The sequence below is a fragment of the Liolophura sinensis genome, chromosome 1, assembly GCF_032854445.1.
Source record: "Liolophura sinensis isolate JHLJ2023 chromosome 1, CUHK_Ljap_v2, whole genome shotgun sequence".
NCBI lineage: Eukaryota > Metazoa > Mollusca > Polyplacophora > Chitonida > Chitonidae > Liolophura > Liolophura sinensis.
In genome coordinates this window covers 60,289,385-60,308,755 of record NC_088295.1, presented here as the reverse complement: position 1 = coordinate 60,308,755, position 19,371 = coordinate 60,289,385, and the positions used below count along the sequence as shown (strand labels likewise).

General features: G+C 39.9%; 1 protein-coding gene across 2 annotated transcripts in view; it reads right to left on the bottom strand.

Annotated features, from left to right (window-relative positions):
• The window catches only part of LOC135468646 (xaa-Pro aminopeptidase 1-like), a 39,205-nt gene extending 23,616 nt beyond the window's left edge, over window positions 1–15,589 (bottom strand). Inside the window, exons 1-2 of one of the 2 annotated variants that reach the window (XM_064747024.1) lie at window positions 15,531–15,589; window positions 2,043–2,113 (exon numbers count right to left, since the gene is read on the bottom strand). In XM_064747024.1, coding sequence (XP_064603094.1) covers window positions 2,043–2,113; window positions 15,531–15,561 — 102 coding nt within the window. In that variant the 5' untranslated portion in view covers window positions 15,562–15,589. Of the gene's footprint in view, window positions 1–2,042; window positions 2,114–12,948; window positions 13,243–15,530 lie in introns of those variants that run through there. The other variant, XM_064747016.1, reaches the window with a different exon arrangement.
• Between the last annotated feature and the right edge of the window lie 3,782 nt (window positions 15,590–19,371).

Sequence of the window (19,371 nt, the reverse complement as noted above, 5' to 3'; positions counted from 1 at the left end):
TTTCTTGCGGGTCGCTAGTTTACCCCCGCCTGGCACTTCTATATATTCATCATGATATAAGATACAATGAGGAGGTATGTCAGGATAATACGGTGACGGTGATTGATAGATTGACTTACTTCTAAGCTAAACAGCTTTTCGTTGTATTATTATTAAGTTTTATCCTAGTTTCAAAAGCAGAATATAACCACCCAGTCGGCGTTTCATTGGTCTCGCGAATTCACGCACATATCGGCGGGACAGGTGGAGGCTCTCCCAAAATAACGTTGATAAAAGACGTTATTGTACAAAAGTTGCTAGATTGAATACACATCTGTCTGTCGACTCGACGGCGTCTGGTATTTAGCGTAAAATCACGTCTTTTAGCGGCGGTAGTTTGCGAGATCCACCACCTGTCTCGCCGATATCCCTTGAAAAGCCGATTGGGCTTATTCACCTTATATTCTCAACATTCCTTTTATAAAAGAAATGGTACCATTGTCCGTCCAATCTATTTTGAAGTTTTCTACACTTTGTATGTTGAGTGTATCACAAGCTGTTGTGCTTACCACGTAAGGATTATGAGATATAAACCTCTTTCTTGCTGCTATCCAGTGTCATCTTAGGCCTTAACAAAATAATGCACATTCTAGTTTATTGGTCGTAGAATGTGAACAGCCCTGGTATCCTTTCTACCATACTTATCAAACCGGAGTGGCGGGAGAAAACCACCAAACTTTGACAAACAACTAACGAACTTTCCTACGTGTGACGTATGGCTATGCACACCATACTGGTGGAAGACAAAAGATTTTCTAGAAAAGTTGTAGTGCGTAAATAGCCATACGTGCTTTATTAAACGCTTTTAGTCATCGAGGCCCTACAGTGACAGTTGGGGAAATTCCCTCCCCAAATGCTCTATCATACAAACATATCATTTGTAAGTTCTTTCTTTGTTCGCGTGAAACATTTGTGTCACGGATATTCCTGCACTGTCACTTTGTCATGAATGTAGGTCACTAACATCAAGCCAGAAATAGGTCTTTGTGTTTTGCCCAGTTTAGCTTTTAGAAATGTCAAATGTTCTGCCTCTGCCACAACATTGTGAAATCAAATTCTGCAAAACACCTCGGCCATATTCAATAAAACTTAGTAAATGAATAATAGCCTAATGAACCGATGAGGAATGGTGGTGTTGACATGAAATATTTCGACGGGATGAAATCATTCTAGTTTTGTATTCACTTGTCAAAATGAAAGATGTCACTTTTTTCAAACTTGATGAATCAAAAAACAAATTATTGTTTGTCATCACTGAAAACTGATTTGAAATGTCATTTATAGATAATCATCATTCATGTAGCACTGAGATGACAGTCTCAAGATTTGATAATCAAAAATCATTAATCCAAAATCATTAAAGATTTTAGTTTGTTCTGGTACAAAGAAATGCCAGATCTGATGGCCGCAATATTGTTTATTGTGTTATAATATTGTGTTTCTTTTCTGCTTTGGTGTTACGTTCCTGTTAACATTCGCTTTGTGAATCAATATCAGAAGGAAAACCTATGAGAATATGTACAATGTGTATGATGTTCTACATCAAGTGTTGAACCCTGTGTTGAAATACTTCCACCAACATTCTAGATTCACAGAACATTACAAAACAAATGGTATTCACTTTGTAAGTCAAGGTCAGATGTAGGGCAAGAGCTAGCACTCTTCCATTTTCAACCCAGATGTATGTATTCACGAACAGAGACGGCTCCATTTCCAGGCTGAATTAAGTATTCATGCATATTTGCTTGCCTTTGTTAAACACTGAGAGACATCCTGCTGTTGCCCGGGTAAAGGAACAACTAAGTAAACATTGAAAATTCAAACACCCTTTTCATAGTGCGTTTTCATAATGCATTCGTATTATGTTAGGTTTACAAGCAAAAGAGGTGTAGAAGTGTACTGCACAGCGCATCTTTCATTTTGACAAGTCACGCACAACCGCACACACACACATATCTATATATATATACGTACATATACTGTACGTGTCGAAAGCAACTTACCCCAGAATATCCAGATGCACAGGTTTCTCGGTCCTCAACCTTCGGAACGCCGTGACATTTTTGCACGCATCCTGGAGAAACAGCGAAGACAGCACAGCATACATTATAAGCCAGTTGTATAGACATTATAGCATTTTGAAGGCGGATAAGTTTCCGCTGTAACACACAGGAGAGCTATGCAGAGACTACATGCAAGATGTCAAGAATACCCATGTACAGTCATTCTTCAACTTTTTCGCACAGGAAAGAGCAGTGCGATTTGGGCACCTTTTTAATTTGACATCATTTAAGCATGATAAAAACCAAGTGATGCGATCGTTGACGATTTCGTTGAATTTCTGACACTTCATGAAATTATGGAAGCAAACTGTGGAGTAACTGAGATGTAAGTTAAATGTTGCATGTTAGGCATCTAAGATTAAACAGCATGGACGAAAGAGAGAGGCAGGAGAATGGATGAGATCCATGACAAGAGTAAGAGCCTCTCTTCACAGACTGGAGAACCTCCCAGAACTCTTTAACCTGAGGTCGTCGACTGCTTGGCCACGATCTTGTAAGGCCTGAGGTGGATCCATGAGCTGCCGCACTCTTCTACCAGTTCCCGAAATGTGTTAAGGTATAGATACGAATACCAGTCCAAGATACTGACCACAGGGTCACTTGAGAGTTTCCGCGTCAGAGCTGAACTTCTCAGGATTTCACAGGGATTTGATGTATGAATCTAGGCATTGAAACAGTCCTATGCAAAACAGCAGATCAAAATGCACGTTCCGGATCAATAATCGCAGAGTCAATTTCCAAAACAACGTTGAACGCAAACCACAAATAAAGAACTAAGTGAATATAATAAGATAAAGATTATGATGGGTTCATGCAAGCAGTCAGCAGTGTTCACTGATGGTGGAAAGACGCGAGGAATTGTCGAAGCAAATGAAATATATCTGTATCCAACTCGTGCACCATGCTAGTTTATATGTCGATAATCCAAATATGTATCTCAGTAGCGTTTTGATTGCATCTGTTCACAATCTGTATAACCAAATTGGCGATTTTATTCAACACGATGAAATATCTAGCCACTAGGCCACCGAGTTAAAGGGCATTAGGCACAGTTAAGAGGAGAGTGCCAGAGATCCTGATAGAAGTCTATCCAGGGGTATTGCTGCAGTTTTATCAGCGTGAAATTCATTTTGGGAGAATCATGGGACGTCATATATATTTCAACTGTAATCTACTTTTTTTTATTATGACAACATTTTAAGCACCAAATTTCAAAGATATGCACACAATTATTTTCACCGAGAGATTCAATTAAACTACTCAAATTTTTTTAGTATAATGTAGCATTGTGTTCGCACTAGGGTGTACACAGAATTCGACAAATGCCAAACAGGGTTAGTAGAAAAAAGTTAAACAATTAAATAGACATGTTGGAACGTATTCACCAATGAGAGCTCCTCTTATAAAAAGATTAGCCCCTAAAGGGCCCAATTTGTGACAACAGTGGTGTGCGAGAAGCAATAAATGCCAGCTTGCCTGTGCTAATTCAATAGCATTCTTCCATACGCTTATTCCCTTATTCTTTTCTATCTCAAATAACCGTTGATACTTAGTACACGACGTGAAAGCAGTTCTGTGTTCTGTTTTTCTACGTTGCCTAAAAATGTTGGAGACTATTTACGATTTATACATATACATGCAGCAACTACGAAGTGTTTGGCAACTTAATCTGTAATATTGACTGATTGAATGATTCATTTGACTGCTGTTTAGGCAAATCTCAGGGATCTTTCACTTCCATAGTGTCAAGGGTAAACTCCCAAATTTTCATGGAGCATTCCCACATGTGACGTAGATATACCCATACCATACTCAATTTGGCTGTACGTGAGAAGGTTCCAGCATCCTGCGGATGGTCGTGTGTTCTCCTGGCTTTGCCTGGTTTCTTACTACATTAATGCTGGTTGCCGTCGTACAAGTGAAATATTCTTGAGTACGGCGTAAAACACCAATCAAATACATAAATAAATAAATACTCCATTGGGTAGAAGAGATTTTATCTTTAACGGACGTTAGTCTGGACAACCTATCACAGCAGAATGGTCGATCGCTCTGTTGTCACCGAAACCCCACTAAGAGTGCATGAGAACGGGGTCGGTCATCCAAAACCGTCCTGTGCAAGGCGAGAAGACATATCACTCTTATCTACTTTGTTATGTAATTTACTTGATGTACCCACAACACTTAACACATCTCTTCCTATATAAAACGGTCACAAGCCACAGGAGATATGACGTTAACAAAAAGTAATGTCCCAACTTAATTGTTTTGACTGGTGTCATCGGAGGATTGAGTACGGCGTAAAACACCAATCAAATACATAAATAAATAAATACTCCATTGGGTAGAAGAGATTTTATCTTCAACGGACGTTAGTCTGGACAACCTATCACAGCAGAATGGTCGATCGCTCTGTTGTCACCGAAACCCCACTAAGAGTGCATGAGAACGGGGTCGGTCATCCAAAACCGTCCTGTGCAAGGCGAGATGACATATCACTCTTATCTACTTTGTTATGTAATTTACTTGATGTACCCACAACACTTAACACATCTCTTCCTATATAAAACGGTCACAAGCCACAGGAGATATGACGTTAACAAAAAGTAATGTCCCAACTTAATTGTTTTGACTGGTGTCATCGGAGGATTTAACCCAAACAGCATTGTTTATGATGAGAGGTCGCCAATAGTGATACGTGACGAGGCCAGCCAATGAATGATAATGGCCCTAGATAACCCCTCTCGATATCAGCGACCTTATCCTCAACGAAATTTTTGGACCTGACCTGCGCAATATATGCCTGTAAAGCGTCTTGAGAGATGGTGGTGGGATGGGAGTCCAGAAATACGGACAACATTTCAAGTGGTAGCCTAGATGTGTAGTAGATAGCCTACATGTAAACATAAGAAAAAGTAAGATAGGGATAAAATAAGATAAGCATTTTACTTGAAGTCGAGTATATATATATCTATATTATATCTCACTGGCCAGTACGAAAAGACTTATAGCTATACACTTGATGTCTCTCCATCTGGTAGAATCCACAGTCAGGTTCCAAATGATACACGTCAACCTTCTTAGAGTCATCAATTCAGTTTGGACCTAACCCATTTTCAGTAAAGGTGTACTGTTACGTTATTCAGGAAAACGTCATCAATTCAGTTTGGACCTAACCCATTTTCAGTAAAAATGTACTGTTACGTTATTCAGGAAAACGTCATCAATTCAGCTTGGACCTAACCCATTTTCAGTAAAGGTGTAGTGTTACGTTATTCAGGATAACCTCATCAATCCAGCATGCACCTAACCAATTTTCAGTAAAGGTGTACTGTTATGTTATTCAGGTTAACGTCATCAATTCAGCTTGGACCTAACCCATTTTCAGTAAAGGTGTACTGTTACGTTATTCAGGATAACATCATCAATTCAGCTTGGACCTAACCCATTTTCAGTAAAGGTGTACTGTTACGTTATTTGGGATAACGTCATCAATTCAGCATGCACCTAACCTACTAGTATTTTGACAATACTGCGTTTTGAGTAATTCTAGACCAGTGACGTCTAATATATTGCGATTAACATGATAGGTACTGCATATTTTTACTCACTTCTTGGCCGTACCTACTTTAAGAATTGGTGATAGGGACGTGTAATTTGCTGCTATTTAAGCAGTTACATGAACACTTAAAATGAGAGACCGGCCCCCGATAGCACAGTTGGTAGGGCGTCAGGATCAATCCTGGGTCGCGTGACACTTAAGACCTTATAAAAGAGGAAGTTGTAACTCCCTCGCTTGGCGTTCAGTATAAAGGGGATAGAGTAGTGCAACGACTAGTTGACGCGTATCAGTATAATGGCTCGGGCGGGGCGCCTTTCTTGCCTTCGATAAGTCGTCTCAGTGAAGCAGCACTAGATAAAAGAGCGGTGGAAATAGGACTGAAAAATTGTTAAGTGCGACATGAAACCCCAAACCCCAAAGGCCCTAAATGAGGTAAACTGACAAGAGGACTCTTTTCACCAGTTAAGTGCAGCCATTTAACAGCTATGACACTGTAGTCGCTGCTCTGGTTTTACTCTCTATGCTGGAAGGTTTGTTTTATTGTTAGTCTTACAGAATATAAATATGTACCGAATCACAAATATCTACACACTGGATATAAATACTAGCTGCACAATGCTGTAACAACCATCCCAGTTATTAGCTGTTTGAATGTTAGTTATTTGTGCACGGGCTACATTTGCTGGCGGTGCATTTTCTATGAAGAACAGACAATGAATCGATAGAAGAGAAGACTGTACCTAAAACTTTGACATTTGCTGTTTTGCATGGTATTTTCTTGTTTGCATCTGAACATAAGGGTTACACCAAGTGTACTGGTCCAAGCCCACACACTGTGAGTGGCTGCTGAGTCATGCCTTGTGTCTTCCGCATGGCCATTCAGTGATGTAGCATTATGCATATATCAGCATTGAGAACGACCTGTTACAATTACTAGGCGACGTCGTTTTGACATAAAACCAGTAATATTCAGTAAGAGTGACAATCATCCATTAGCAAAACAAGAAAACAAATCGCATTAAATATGAGTTTGGTAAGCGCTGTTGTACATTTCAATTTTCACAATCAAATTTCTCACGAATGGAATATCGAAATTTATCGCACTGAAGGGCATTATCAAATTTTTTGGGGGGTTTGATACCGGTACGTCAGACAATGCACGCTGTACTTTCACAGACCGCTTTCGGCTGTGCGACAGGCACCGATGTCACGGCTCATACAACGAGAACAGAAACAAAAGGGCCCGAGTCGGTACATTGGTTAGGCTGAGAGAAAATAATGGCCTTGGGTGACATGCTAGTTAATCATTTTCAACTCGTTTTGCAAGTGTATGCAATTCATTTGTCTGAAAAACATGCCAAGAATTTTTCTACATGTTGTTGTTTTAAAAGCTGAATCATTAAAATTCTTTTAAAACTGAGCAAGAAGAGTTATGACAAGCGTTGCTATCGACCGGTACATGCGTCCCTGACTCCGAAGCCTGCTCGGAGGATATTGTGGCTTATCCAAGCCAGATTGACCAATCGGAAGGATAGCATTTTCTCTCATTTGTGATAAACTCACATTGTTCACAAAATACTAAGTATTTAGTTTGAATACCATCATAATAAGAGTATAATTTATTTATCTGTTTGCTGTTTTACGCCGTATAAAAATATACTTCGCTTATACGAAGGTAGCCAGCATTATGGTGGAAGGAAACTATGCAGAGCCCGGAGTGTTCTGTACACAGTTTATGTTTCATCCCCCTTATATGTACACAATGAAAGGTTCAGTACTATCCAGTGTTATTTACTTATATACTTAATTGCTGTTTTACGCCACACTCAAGAAAATTTCACTTTTATATGACGACAATTGCGGGTTAATAGTCGTACGAAAGTCACAATGACAAATGTTCGGGGTCCATTTGCTCGAAGACCTCTTACACTGTTAACAACACGTAATCTGCCTTAACTAAGTAATGCCCTTAAGCGCTTATGGCTGTCATGACAGTTTAATACGTAAACGTAACGCTAGGATCGCTTCATGCACGAGAGGTCCCACTTTCCTAAATCTTCATAAATTATTTTTTATTCGTAACTTTTATCGGAAAACAGGTTCTCGTATGGTGCTATTACATACAGAACCAGATTTAAACGATTTAAAAAGTTGAGAGAAATTTTAACAAAATCTGGCTGACATGCCATGCTGCATAAAAAAATGGAAAATATTGTGTATTTATACCGCCAATGCTATATTTCAGCTGGATTTATCGCCATGGTTTGAACGATGCTCACCATACTCAACATACTCACCAAACGATCATTCCATTCAGTTTTGAGTTTTTATTATCTGACACTAGAGCACCTGCAGAAAGTGTTGACTCCAAAGCAACGAACTCAAAAGCCCGTGACAACAAACAGAAATCTATATAAGTCCATACAGACCTTAGATTAGGTCTATACACGCACACAAGCAGCTCATTTTTCTGCATGACAAATGTTTGGTGTGTTGTAAAATTCCAGTCATGTTTACCTCATCCATTTTACCAAACCAGAGAATAGAATGAACAACAATCATTCATTTCGGGCTGGTCAGATATACTCTATTTGGATTCTTCTTTCTTGTATGGTATTTGTCTACATACATGCCGTTCCTTATTAAATACTGACTGGATTTTTTGCTGTATTAATCCCACATCTAATTATGAATAAAACTTTGGATACATTGGACATGGAGCCATAACGTCAGATATGTATATACGATGTGCAATTAGCCAGTGCCAATGTTGACCTCACTGATCCATACATTTACACAACACATATCCTGAGATTGCAGTGGTTTGCATCTAGATTCACAAAACTTTGATGGTTTGTGGTCACTTTTATAAAACTTTTCTTGGTTGAGTCGACCTTTATAAAGCCTTACTAATTTGCAGTCACATTCACAAAACCTTTCTGGTTTGTGGCTATACACTTTTACACAGCCTGGCTGGTTTGCGACCACTTCTCAAAAGCCTTACTGTTTTTTGGCCACTTTCATAAAGCCTTACTGGTTTGCGACCACGTTAATAAAGCTTTACTGGTTTGCGGCTATTTTCATTAAAGCACTCCTGGTTTTCGGGCATTTACATAAAACATTACCGGTTTTCGGCCACTTTCATAAAGTCTTACCAGATTGTGTCAACTTTCATAAAGCTGGTTCACTGGTTTGTGGACCACATTTTCAAAACTTCACCAGTTTGCCGTCAGTATCACAAAGAAATATTAGTTTGCAGGTCATTTTCTTGTTTTTTTTTTCCTGAATTATGAAGGTTGTAACGCCATTTAGCGAATTAAGACGCGTTGGAAGTTTCGGGAATTGTCCAAATTATGAAATGTTCAGCAAACATGTGCAGAGATGGTCTCTTTTTATAACGTTAAATCAGGAAACCTGGGTCAAGACGAAAATACATGGACGTGCAAGAAATAAATTTGAACGCAAAGACATCCAATTTTATTCTGGTTTCGGATGTGACAGAAAAAAAGGTTTAATGGGTTAACAAATTCTGGGATGTTTAGAGCCATACATCAAACTGATCCTGTAATAGGACAACTTCATTACATTTTGTCAGTTGTATATTGTTCTGAAATCTGGATGAGTTTAATAGAGTGCTATAGATATAAAGGGAGTCAGATTAAATAGTCACGCAAGCGAACCCTGTTATAATTCCACTGAAGTGTTAAATCGGGAAACTTGCAATCAGAACGGTAACACTGAATAAATGAATCAGTTAATTTTAACGGAAAATCTGTTGTCTGAGTGATGATAGAATGTGTTTTGTTATTATAACGTAATATTCTGTCATATGCAATATAATATCAGGTTAATTTAATAGGATCTCTATGTTAAATTAATAGAATATGTGTGTTATATTTAACAGAACAATCTGCCGCAATAACAGAATACAGTCCAGCATCACTCAGAAAACAGACTGTCTGTTAAAATTAACGGATTAATTTGTAGAGTGAACAAGATAGATGCATATATATAGGTATACCTGGGAAACTTTTTTTTTGCTTTTTATATGCACAGAGAACATGCAGTCACGCATTGTTTCCAGAAATATTTACAATGTATATAGGTAATACATCATGGCCATCTATTCTACCAAACTAACTTCGGTAAGGAAATGATGGTCGAAAAATTTTGGCCGAAGGGTATATGACAGGCGAAGAAAATAACAACATATGAAAAAGACGTACATAAACTCGAAGATATTCGTATTTACTGTTGAGAGACATGCCACATGGCTTCAAGCTTGTAGACCCCAGGTGTAGTTTGTCCCACGTGCATGTTGTACCCAAACACCTGGGGAGATTTTTAGGTTATAGGGACAAATACGCATATTCTTGCCGTTTAGTATCTGAACAATCGGGGGGCATCCGTGACTGAGTGGGTCAGCCCGCCAGCGCGGCGCAATGAACCAGGAGCTTCCCAGCAAAGTGGTTGCTGTGGGTTCCAGCTCACGCAGGTTTCCTCTCTGGCCGTACGTGGGAAGGTCTTTCAGCAGCGTGCGGATGGTCGTGGGTTTCCCCCGGGCTTTGTCCGGTTCCTCCCACCATAATGAGGGACGCCGTCGTATGTGAAATATTGTTGAGTGCGGTGTAAAACACCAATCAAATAAATGAATAAATAAATCTGAAGAAGTTGTCAGAAGTGTCAGTAAAAAACGGATTAGTGTCAGCATATGCTGTATAATGAGGTCTATCTGTCCCACGCAATGACGACCCGGCCCCAAGCCGGATATACCACTGTTCTCTCGTAGCATATGACTGCTACGTACGTTACGTGCTTGCCCAGGATAATGAAAGGGTGAACAACAAACTCCGTATCAATGGATACGAATAACTTTAGTCGGGAAATCTTTACTGTTTCACGTAAATCCTTAGATGAAATACACTTGTAGGGGACGTTTTCGTGTTAAACAGCCTGTCGAGTGTCGTGAGAATCTCTATGTATATTCATTGCACATAATATCCTGTGGCTGGGGTACATTCGTGGTCACGAAAGCAAACACTGACTGTCTTACACTGTTAAATTAATTTCGTTTGCGCGGCTAAGGAATAATTTACATATCTGTGCCTAGTATTTCTGAGCGGAGCTATACGGGCTTACATGCATGTATACACAGAAGAAGTGAAGGATCATTCAGGATCACCTTACCACATCAAGTACTTCATACAGATACCGCTTTAACAGTGACGAAATTAGTAAACTGCAGCTCAAGAGTCTTGAACCACAAACGTTAAGATGCCAGCATTTTCCAAGTGTTAAAATAATGCATCATTTAAGTGATGTAAGATACGACTGCCTCGAACGATACGCGGCTTACTGGTTGTTTTGCCGACAGAGGTAAACGGACACGGGGGTTGAGGAGGGGCGAATTCCATCGGATATATAAACATTTACCAATTATCCCCAAGGCCCAGTTCTTTTGCATTATTTTTATGTTATTGTGTATAGAATGTACTGACAACACTGTAATTAACATCATTAATTAACAATTGGAGTATAAAACTAAAAACTAAGATAAACTGGAAATGCGCCGTATTTCACCGGTGACTAGTGACCATTCCCCTACTATATTTTACCATCTCTATATGAATGCAGAAATCTTGAATTTGGAGCTTGACAACAAAAAACATTAAATTCTGGCCTTGTCATCATTTTCTGATTAAACTGGAAATTCACAAGTCTTCACAATTATTTTATAAAATGTTCATTCACATGTAATAAAGTCATGTGTAAGAACTGCAGCTGTTTCGCAGTCCCCAAAGGCAATGCGATCATTTTACATAATAATTAATATAAGCCTGATAGTCCTTATTTTCAACTCTAACTTCGATTGTTTGCGATTCCCGAGATTGGCACAAAACCTTCACTAAAGGCAATATGAACTACATTCTGCAAATAATAATTAAAAACATGATAACTCAAATTTTCAGCCAAGATTAACAACACAGCTCAAACTTTCATTGGTAAAGATTCCTGTGTTTGGCACAAGAACTTGCATTCCTTTTTTTTAATTTTCAGACTGAAAGAAAAGACCGTACTATACCAATTGTATATATGCATTGACAAAGTATCCAAAAGAGAGTTTAAAAAGCATCACTTTTTTATTGTTGTGATGTACCACAACCGGGATATCGCAGTTCAAAGTAAGCAAAATCGCCGTTTTGAGACAATCGAAAGCGCCGCCATGTTATCAGTTTTAACCAATAAGGCGCAAGGTATTTCTATAGCCCGAGGACCCTGTTCTTTCCGTTTACGTCACTCTAACCGTGTTTTGCTTTTCAATTATATGTGAGTGGGGTACGAGTGATGCGAAAATGTCTATTTGTGGCCGTTTTAAGTCTGTTTCCACCAAAGCGTTTACAAGTACCAAGCACTCCTGATCATCGTGCTGCATAAAACCCACAGAATAAAAATATTTGAATGCAATTAGCCCCGTTCCAGAAATGTCTTTTTAAGAAATGTCCCCATATTTTTAACACGGGTTTCAGCGGAGTGTTGACAAACCTCATTTTCTTTTCTTTTCAACAATAAGGCATTAACTTTTTCTTTAACAACATGGCACAACTTTTCCTTTAACAATATGGCACAACTTTTTCTTTAACAACATGGCACAACTTTTCCTTTAACAGTATGGCACAAATCCTATTGTTTAATATGCAATGTATGCAGTGTTTGAAGAGCAGGGTAAGATAAACACCATCTGCATGTTTACAAGGTCTAGGAGACAGAGGATTATATATCCTCACACTACTGTACGTGTCACAAGGGGACAGGGGCCTGTCGATCCACCATGTGTTTCGCATTAACTAGACCTGGAAGGGAGGGGAAAACTATACCCCCCTAGCGCCTTTAGCTGGCAAGGCTACAACAATAAAAAACAACGTGAGTAGGGGGCCGTGCTGACTTAAGCCCAGTGTAGGTATGAAAGCTGCAGTTTTCTACGGATTCACGCATTTCAAATACTCTAATAAAATTTAATGCGAATGCCAGTTTTAACGTAAATTATTTACATTTACATTATAAACTCACAAAAATTGTTCCCACTGTGTAGCAATTTTTAGAAATAATTTAATTTCCCGCTGGAATTAGCGATGCCCATACGATGGAGTAGCGCTGCACGAATAAAATGCAGATTCCAAAGATTAAAATTTATAACACAACTGATATTTGGATCAAACCTCGCTCGCTGAAAGAGTTGTACAGAATGTCAAGTAAAACATTTGCCGATGTGAAAATATTTCTTACCCAACAGAATCACTGCCAGTACGATCCAACCAGGAACAGCGGGGAGTCGTGCTGGCATCATGACGGCCTCTTGTAGCCTGTATTATAGCTGTTCTTCTACATGAAATTATTTAACCCGTCCTCGGTCGAAGCGCCAGGCAGTACAGCGCCGTGCTCAAGCGAAGATCACCCTCTGCTATACACGTTAGCACGTCAGTAGAGCGAGGGGTCAGGGGTCGCCACTAGGTATGCGCGCGTTTTCAGTTGCGATGCTTGTGGCTTACACCAGGTTTATTAACCTGATAAACTCTGCTAACATCTGCAAGATTGTAGATAACAATTAGCCTTTTGTAGCTTCCACTACAGCTGTGTGGTCGCCTTGCAGTATGGTAAACGTTGAAAAATTTCTTTCATTAAAGGTTAGAAGTTAGAAGTTCCACTTGCAACTTGTAACTATAAACTAGAATAGGTAAATTAATTGTATTTTCAAGTTACAAGTTACAAGTTACAAGTTTCATCTTGTAACTTCTAGCTAAAAGTCCCGTGTATACAAAAATACGCAAGGCTATATACCGACAAGGCTTTCCCGGCTAAGAATGGCAATTCGTCATGTGATAATAATCAATACAATGGCGTCATCCTGTACTCGTATAAGGTTATTCACGTTAGTGTAGTCACATAAATAAATAAACGCATAAATCCAAGCGTCAAGTCTGACATTCACATACAGCTCGTAATCCACACACAGGTATTGCCAAACCATCACAAAACACAAGTTCCCTAAGGAATATGTATAAATGGTGTATAAATGGTGAACAAAGGGGGAAACACGTAACACAGGTGCGTGACCCTGTGCCCGTATAAGACTTACGTTTGCGTGACCATGTGCCCGTATAAGACTGACGTTAGTGTGACCATGTGGCCGTTTATGGCTTACGTTAGTCTGACGATGTGCCCATATAAGGCTGACGTTAGCGTGATCATGTGCCCGTATATGGCTTACGTTAGTGTGACCATGTTCCCCTTAAAAGGCCTACATTAGAGTGACCGTGAACCTGTAAAAGGCTGTGACCATGTGCTTGTATAAGGCTGACGTTCGTGTGACCAAGTGACCGTTATAAGGTTGACGTTTGTGTGACCATGTGGCCGTATAAGGCTGTGGGCTTACGTTAGTGTGGCCATGTGCACGTATAAGGCTTACGTTTGTGTAACCATGTGCCTTACACGGGCACATGTTTGTGACCATGTGCCCGTGTAACATTTACGTTAGTCTGACCATATGCCCGTATAAGGGTTACGTGAGTGTGACCATTGTGACCATGTGCACGTATATGACTTACGTTAGTATGATCATGTGCACGTTTAAGGCTTACGTTAGTATGACCATGTGCACGTATAAGACTTAAGTTAGTGTGGCCATATGCACGTATACGGCTGACGTTAATGTGATCCGTTTAAGGCTTACGTTGGTGTGGCCATGTGCACGTATAAGGCTTACGTTAGTGTGGCCATTGTGACCATGTGCCCATATAATAAAAGGCCGTGGGCTTACGTAAGTGTGACCATGTGGCTGTATACGACTGACGTTAATGTGATTATGTGCCCGTTTAAGGCTTACGTTAGTGTGGCCATGTCCACGTATACGGCTGACGTTAATGTGATCATTGTGCCCGTTTAAGGCTTACGTTAGTGTGGCCATGTGCACGTATAAGGCTTACATTAGTGTGGCCATTGTGACCATGTGCCTGTATAAAACTGGCGATAGTGTGATCATGTGCCCGTTTAAGTATAAGACTTACAGTAGTGTGGCCATGTTTAATTATAAGGCTTACGTTAGTGTGGCCATTGTGGCCATGTGCCCATATAATATAAGGCCGTGGGTTTACGTAAGTGTGACCATGTGGCTGTATACGACTGACGTTAATGTGGCCATGTGCCCGTGTAAGGCTGACGTTAGTGTGACCATATCCCGTATAAAGTCTACGTTGGTGTGACCATGTGCACGTATAAAACTTACGTTAGTGTGGCCATGTGCACGTATAAAACTTACGTTAGTGTGGCCATGTGTACATATAAAGCTTACGTTAGTGTGACCATGAACCCGTAAAAGACTGACTTTATTAAATGGGCGCATTTCCGTCGAGCTAACGGGGAAATCCGTTACTCATCAAAGATTGAGTGTTTGGGCTTTAACGTCGTGCTTAACAATTTTTCAGTCATGGACGGATTTCCACCGCTCTTCTATCTGGTGCTGCTTCACTGAGACGACTTATCGAAGGCACTTAAGACGCCCCGCTCGAGCTATTATACTGTTACGGGTCAACATCCCCTTCATGCCAAGTTACAACTTTCTCTTTTAAAGACTTAGGTATGACTCGACCCAGGATTGACCCTGGATCTACCGCTCTCGAAGCGAACGTACTACCAACTCTGCTATCGGGGCCGGTCATCAAATATTGGTTATTAGTGATTATGTACCTCTACGTACGTTACAGTATGATCATATGTATAAGGTTGTGAAGCTTACCTAAAAAGAAATCATTTAGCTGTATAAGGCTTTCATAGTGCATGAGACCACGTAGGGTTATCTATAAACGATTTACGTTGTATAGTATCATTATGTTCCGTCACCATCGAGTAAATATTACTCTGGCATGTCAGAGGCATGTCACGGGTAAACAGCACTGTACACAAGAGCCTGACATCAGTGTCAAAGCCTATTGTAGATTCTATGTGCGTCACCACCGAGCAAAATGATTAAAAAGTGTTTAGTCTTGTTGTAAATAATATAATAGGTCATGAACCCAGGGATCATTATATGGGCATTATGACAATAGCTGCACACGAAATTCGATCAGACCTAAAAATGCATGCATTTGGTGTAAATTAGCCGATTCGGCTTGTAATACATTGTATACACATGTATAGCCCACATATAAAGAATGCCATTTTTGCTTGGTGTGGGAAGATGACAGATGTGTTGTGCTTGTGATATACTCATATACTCAAGAATATTTCCTTTAATATCCGACGGCGGCCAACATTATTTGAAGGAGTAAACTGGGCATAACTCGGGTGAAACCACGACCTTTCGGATTTTACGAAAGCAGAGGTTTTGTCAGATAAGTGTGCATAATTAGGCGAATTCAGATAAGCTGGAGGGCCACGACGGCGGTGTGTCTCCTTGACAAAAACCAGGTGCACGTGAATACAGTATACAGTATACAGTAGGCAAAGTCTTTCATATACATATTTCGCTGGATCATTATAAACTGCACACGCTTTACATATACAGATTACGAAAAAAAAAACACAATATGCGTATCCAACGTATTGGCCCAGGAACATGAATATGGGATCAGTTGCATCCAAGGCCATGCACATGCATGAATTTTGAATCTGTTCCGGCATCACTAAATACTGCTGACTGCTTCTCTTAACATGAATCCGTCACAATTTGGTAAGATACATGCTTTCTTAGTTCTTTGGTGAATTGTGTTGAACTTTTGTTTTGAATATTGGTGTTGCCATTATTAACCTGGATGGAAAGGCCATCATTGTGGACGTTTGCTATACGAATATGGATGTTAACTGATTTATACACTTTATTTAGATTGGTAGATTGATTGGTTTATTGAATGACTGGTCTGACTGGCCAATAGGATATCTTTTCCCTCGTAATGGGGCATTGGGTCCAAGGCGGACTGACCACTTTTCTGTTGGCTTACATATGTCATATGTTACCACTTTGACATAAAAATTAACAGTCTTCACAAAGGCACCAATGAACAGTAGATAATACTCATCTCTGGTCCGAATTACTTGAGGCGGGAAACGTTATTCATGAATTTCTGCTTCTTTAAGTGAAAGAACAGACCAATTAAAACAATCAGGGCACACTTCCATCCCTTTACCAGAAACTGAATCCATCCTTCGCGACGATGCTAAAGTTGCCACATCAAGCTTGCACACGTTCTATGGCAATGCGAGCCTATCAGGACAATACACATATACCTTTTGATAAATTACCTCACCATTTATTTATTTAATTATTTGATTGGTGTTCTACACCGTACTCAAGAATATTTCACTTATTCGACAGCGGTCAGCATTATGGTGGGAGGAAACTGAGCAGATCCCGGGGGAAACCCACGACCATCCGCAGGTTGCAGGAATTTAGAGGAGATTGTCATTCTACAGCCTACTTATTTAAATCCGTGAAACGAACAGGCGTATAGTCATATATGTTTTATTCAGGTCTTGTATATGGCCCTATAGGTATATAGGTAACTGTTCACATAAACCTGAAAGGTCTATAAATTATGCATACCCATTTCTTTGACCCATTACAAACATAAAGACAGGATGTGGGCTATACGTCGAGCTTTTTCAGTACAATATTCTCTTTATGGGATTTATGTATGGGTGATCGTTGCTACACATCGCCGTGGCGTATGAGCCTGGTTTCCTACCTGGGTTTACTAACATTCAAGAAATGCAGTATTTATAGCTGTTTATTTTTCGCGCGAGGAATACTGCCACAACGCTTAAGAACGCACATAAAGCTCCAAATGTGCCACTCGAAATGAAGTTAACCTGATACAAATTCATGGCTTGTTTGCTCCTCCTGTGATCAAATCTTCATGATACGCATTTAGAAACGGACCCGTGACTGCGGTTCAAAATAGTAAATATGGCTCTGTATACTGTGACCGTGATACACTGGCGGCATAGCGGGAGAGGGCAAACATGACTTGAGTGGGTAACATATCTGTACACTTGACACTGTGCTTGCACAGCAGGTCTTGGAGATGGAGAGGAGAAAACTTTAACATGCGACATACCCCATGCCGCAAGCACAATTGAGTAACCGTAAATTACATAGGGTTTACATGTACACACTGTGCAGATACACGTGTCTTATGCGTCCATTTGACAGTATAAAATGACAGTATGGCTAAGGCCTAAAAAACAACAGTACTGAAATACTTTCAAAGGACTAAAATATTCAAAACATTCAAAGTATTAAAAGTGGATGCACATATGCAATTAATGTATTTGAGTCAATTGTTGGACTTTACATAATAAAACTGGTCCTGATGACCATAGTAAACAGGTCAAGGTCGTTGAGGTTTAAAAGTGATGATCCCCCAAATGCCGTAAGAATTAAGCGTAATAATCACTCTTGGCAAGAACACAGGACTCAAATAGTTCAAGAGATAATAGGTGTACATCTCTGGTATACAGACCTTGAGCTTCTATATCCACGGAAGGACGAAGCCCACGGCGACGAACTATTTGATTCATTTGATTTGATTTGATTGATGTTGTATGCCGTACTCAAGAATATTTCACTTACACGACGGCCGTCAGCATTATGGTGGGTGGAAACCGGGCAGAGCCCGGGGGAAACCCACGGCCCTCGGCAAGTTGCTGGAAGACCTTCCCACGTGCGGCCGGAGAGGAAGCCAACATGAGCTGGACTTGAACTCGCACCGCATTGGTGAGAAGCTCCTGGGTCATTTCGCTGCGCTAGCGCGCTAACCAACTGAGCCATGGAGGCCCACGAACTCATTGACAAATTCTGACTGAGGTTTCCCAATGCACCGTATGAAGGTACACAGCCAGAAATGGAACATAGTATGTGAAACGCATAATTGCTTTCTTAAATAAAAGGACAAGAAGTTTAAAATAAACGGCAAAAAAACTGGCGCGAGTGGAGGGGGGGAGTGGGGGGGGGGGGGGCTCTAATATGTGTATGAAAACGGTTCTCTTTATGAGAATGCGCTCCCTTCCTATATACGAGAACGTGCGTATTTCCAATTCACTTGAGAAAACCTGTGCTTTTAAACTAAACGAAAGCTGAAATATGAAGGCAACTGAAAACTATGCGTAAAAATACTTTCATTTATTTCTTCACATTTTTTAGAGTGTTGAAAGGCATTCAAACGTTTGCAAACTATGGTGGGCTTTATGAGCCATACTTACGTTATCTAAGAACTCCGACGTCACATCACCCATTTTTCCTGATGTTCACCACCAGGAAGAAATCTTTGGGAACATTATTTCAGTAATCTTTCACTCGTAGATAAGAAGAGTTATTCCAACAGCCAGTTTCGTGATAAGAGTTAAAAAAAAAACTCCTGTGACGTCAGAGTTCCTAATCTCTGATAGTATGGCCCATAAAGCCCACTTTAGAATTCATATGTTTGAGCGCCTTTAACTCTTTTCACAAAAATCTTTAAAAAAAAATAAATGAAAGTATATTTATGTATAGTTTAAGTGCTGCATTTAGTGATGCCTACTTCGATTTTTAGATGTCTTTGCCTTTAAGCTTTATATTATCAGTTATCATTAATATTCACATTTCTCAAGGATGTTTGAGGTTTTTAATCATACTCATGGAACTAAGCACATAATGGTATTCTTACACGTAAGTCAAAT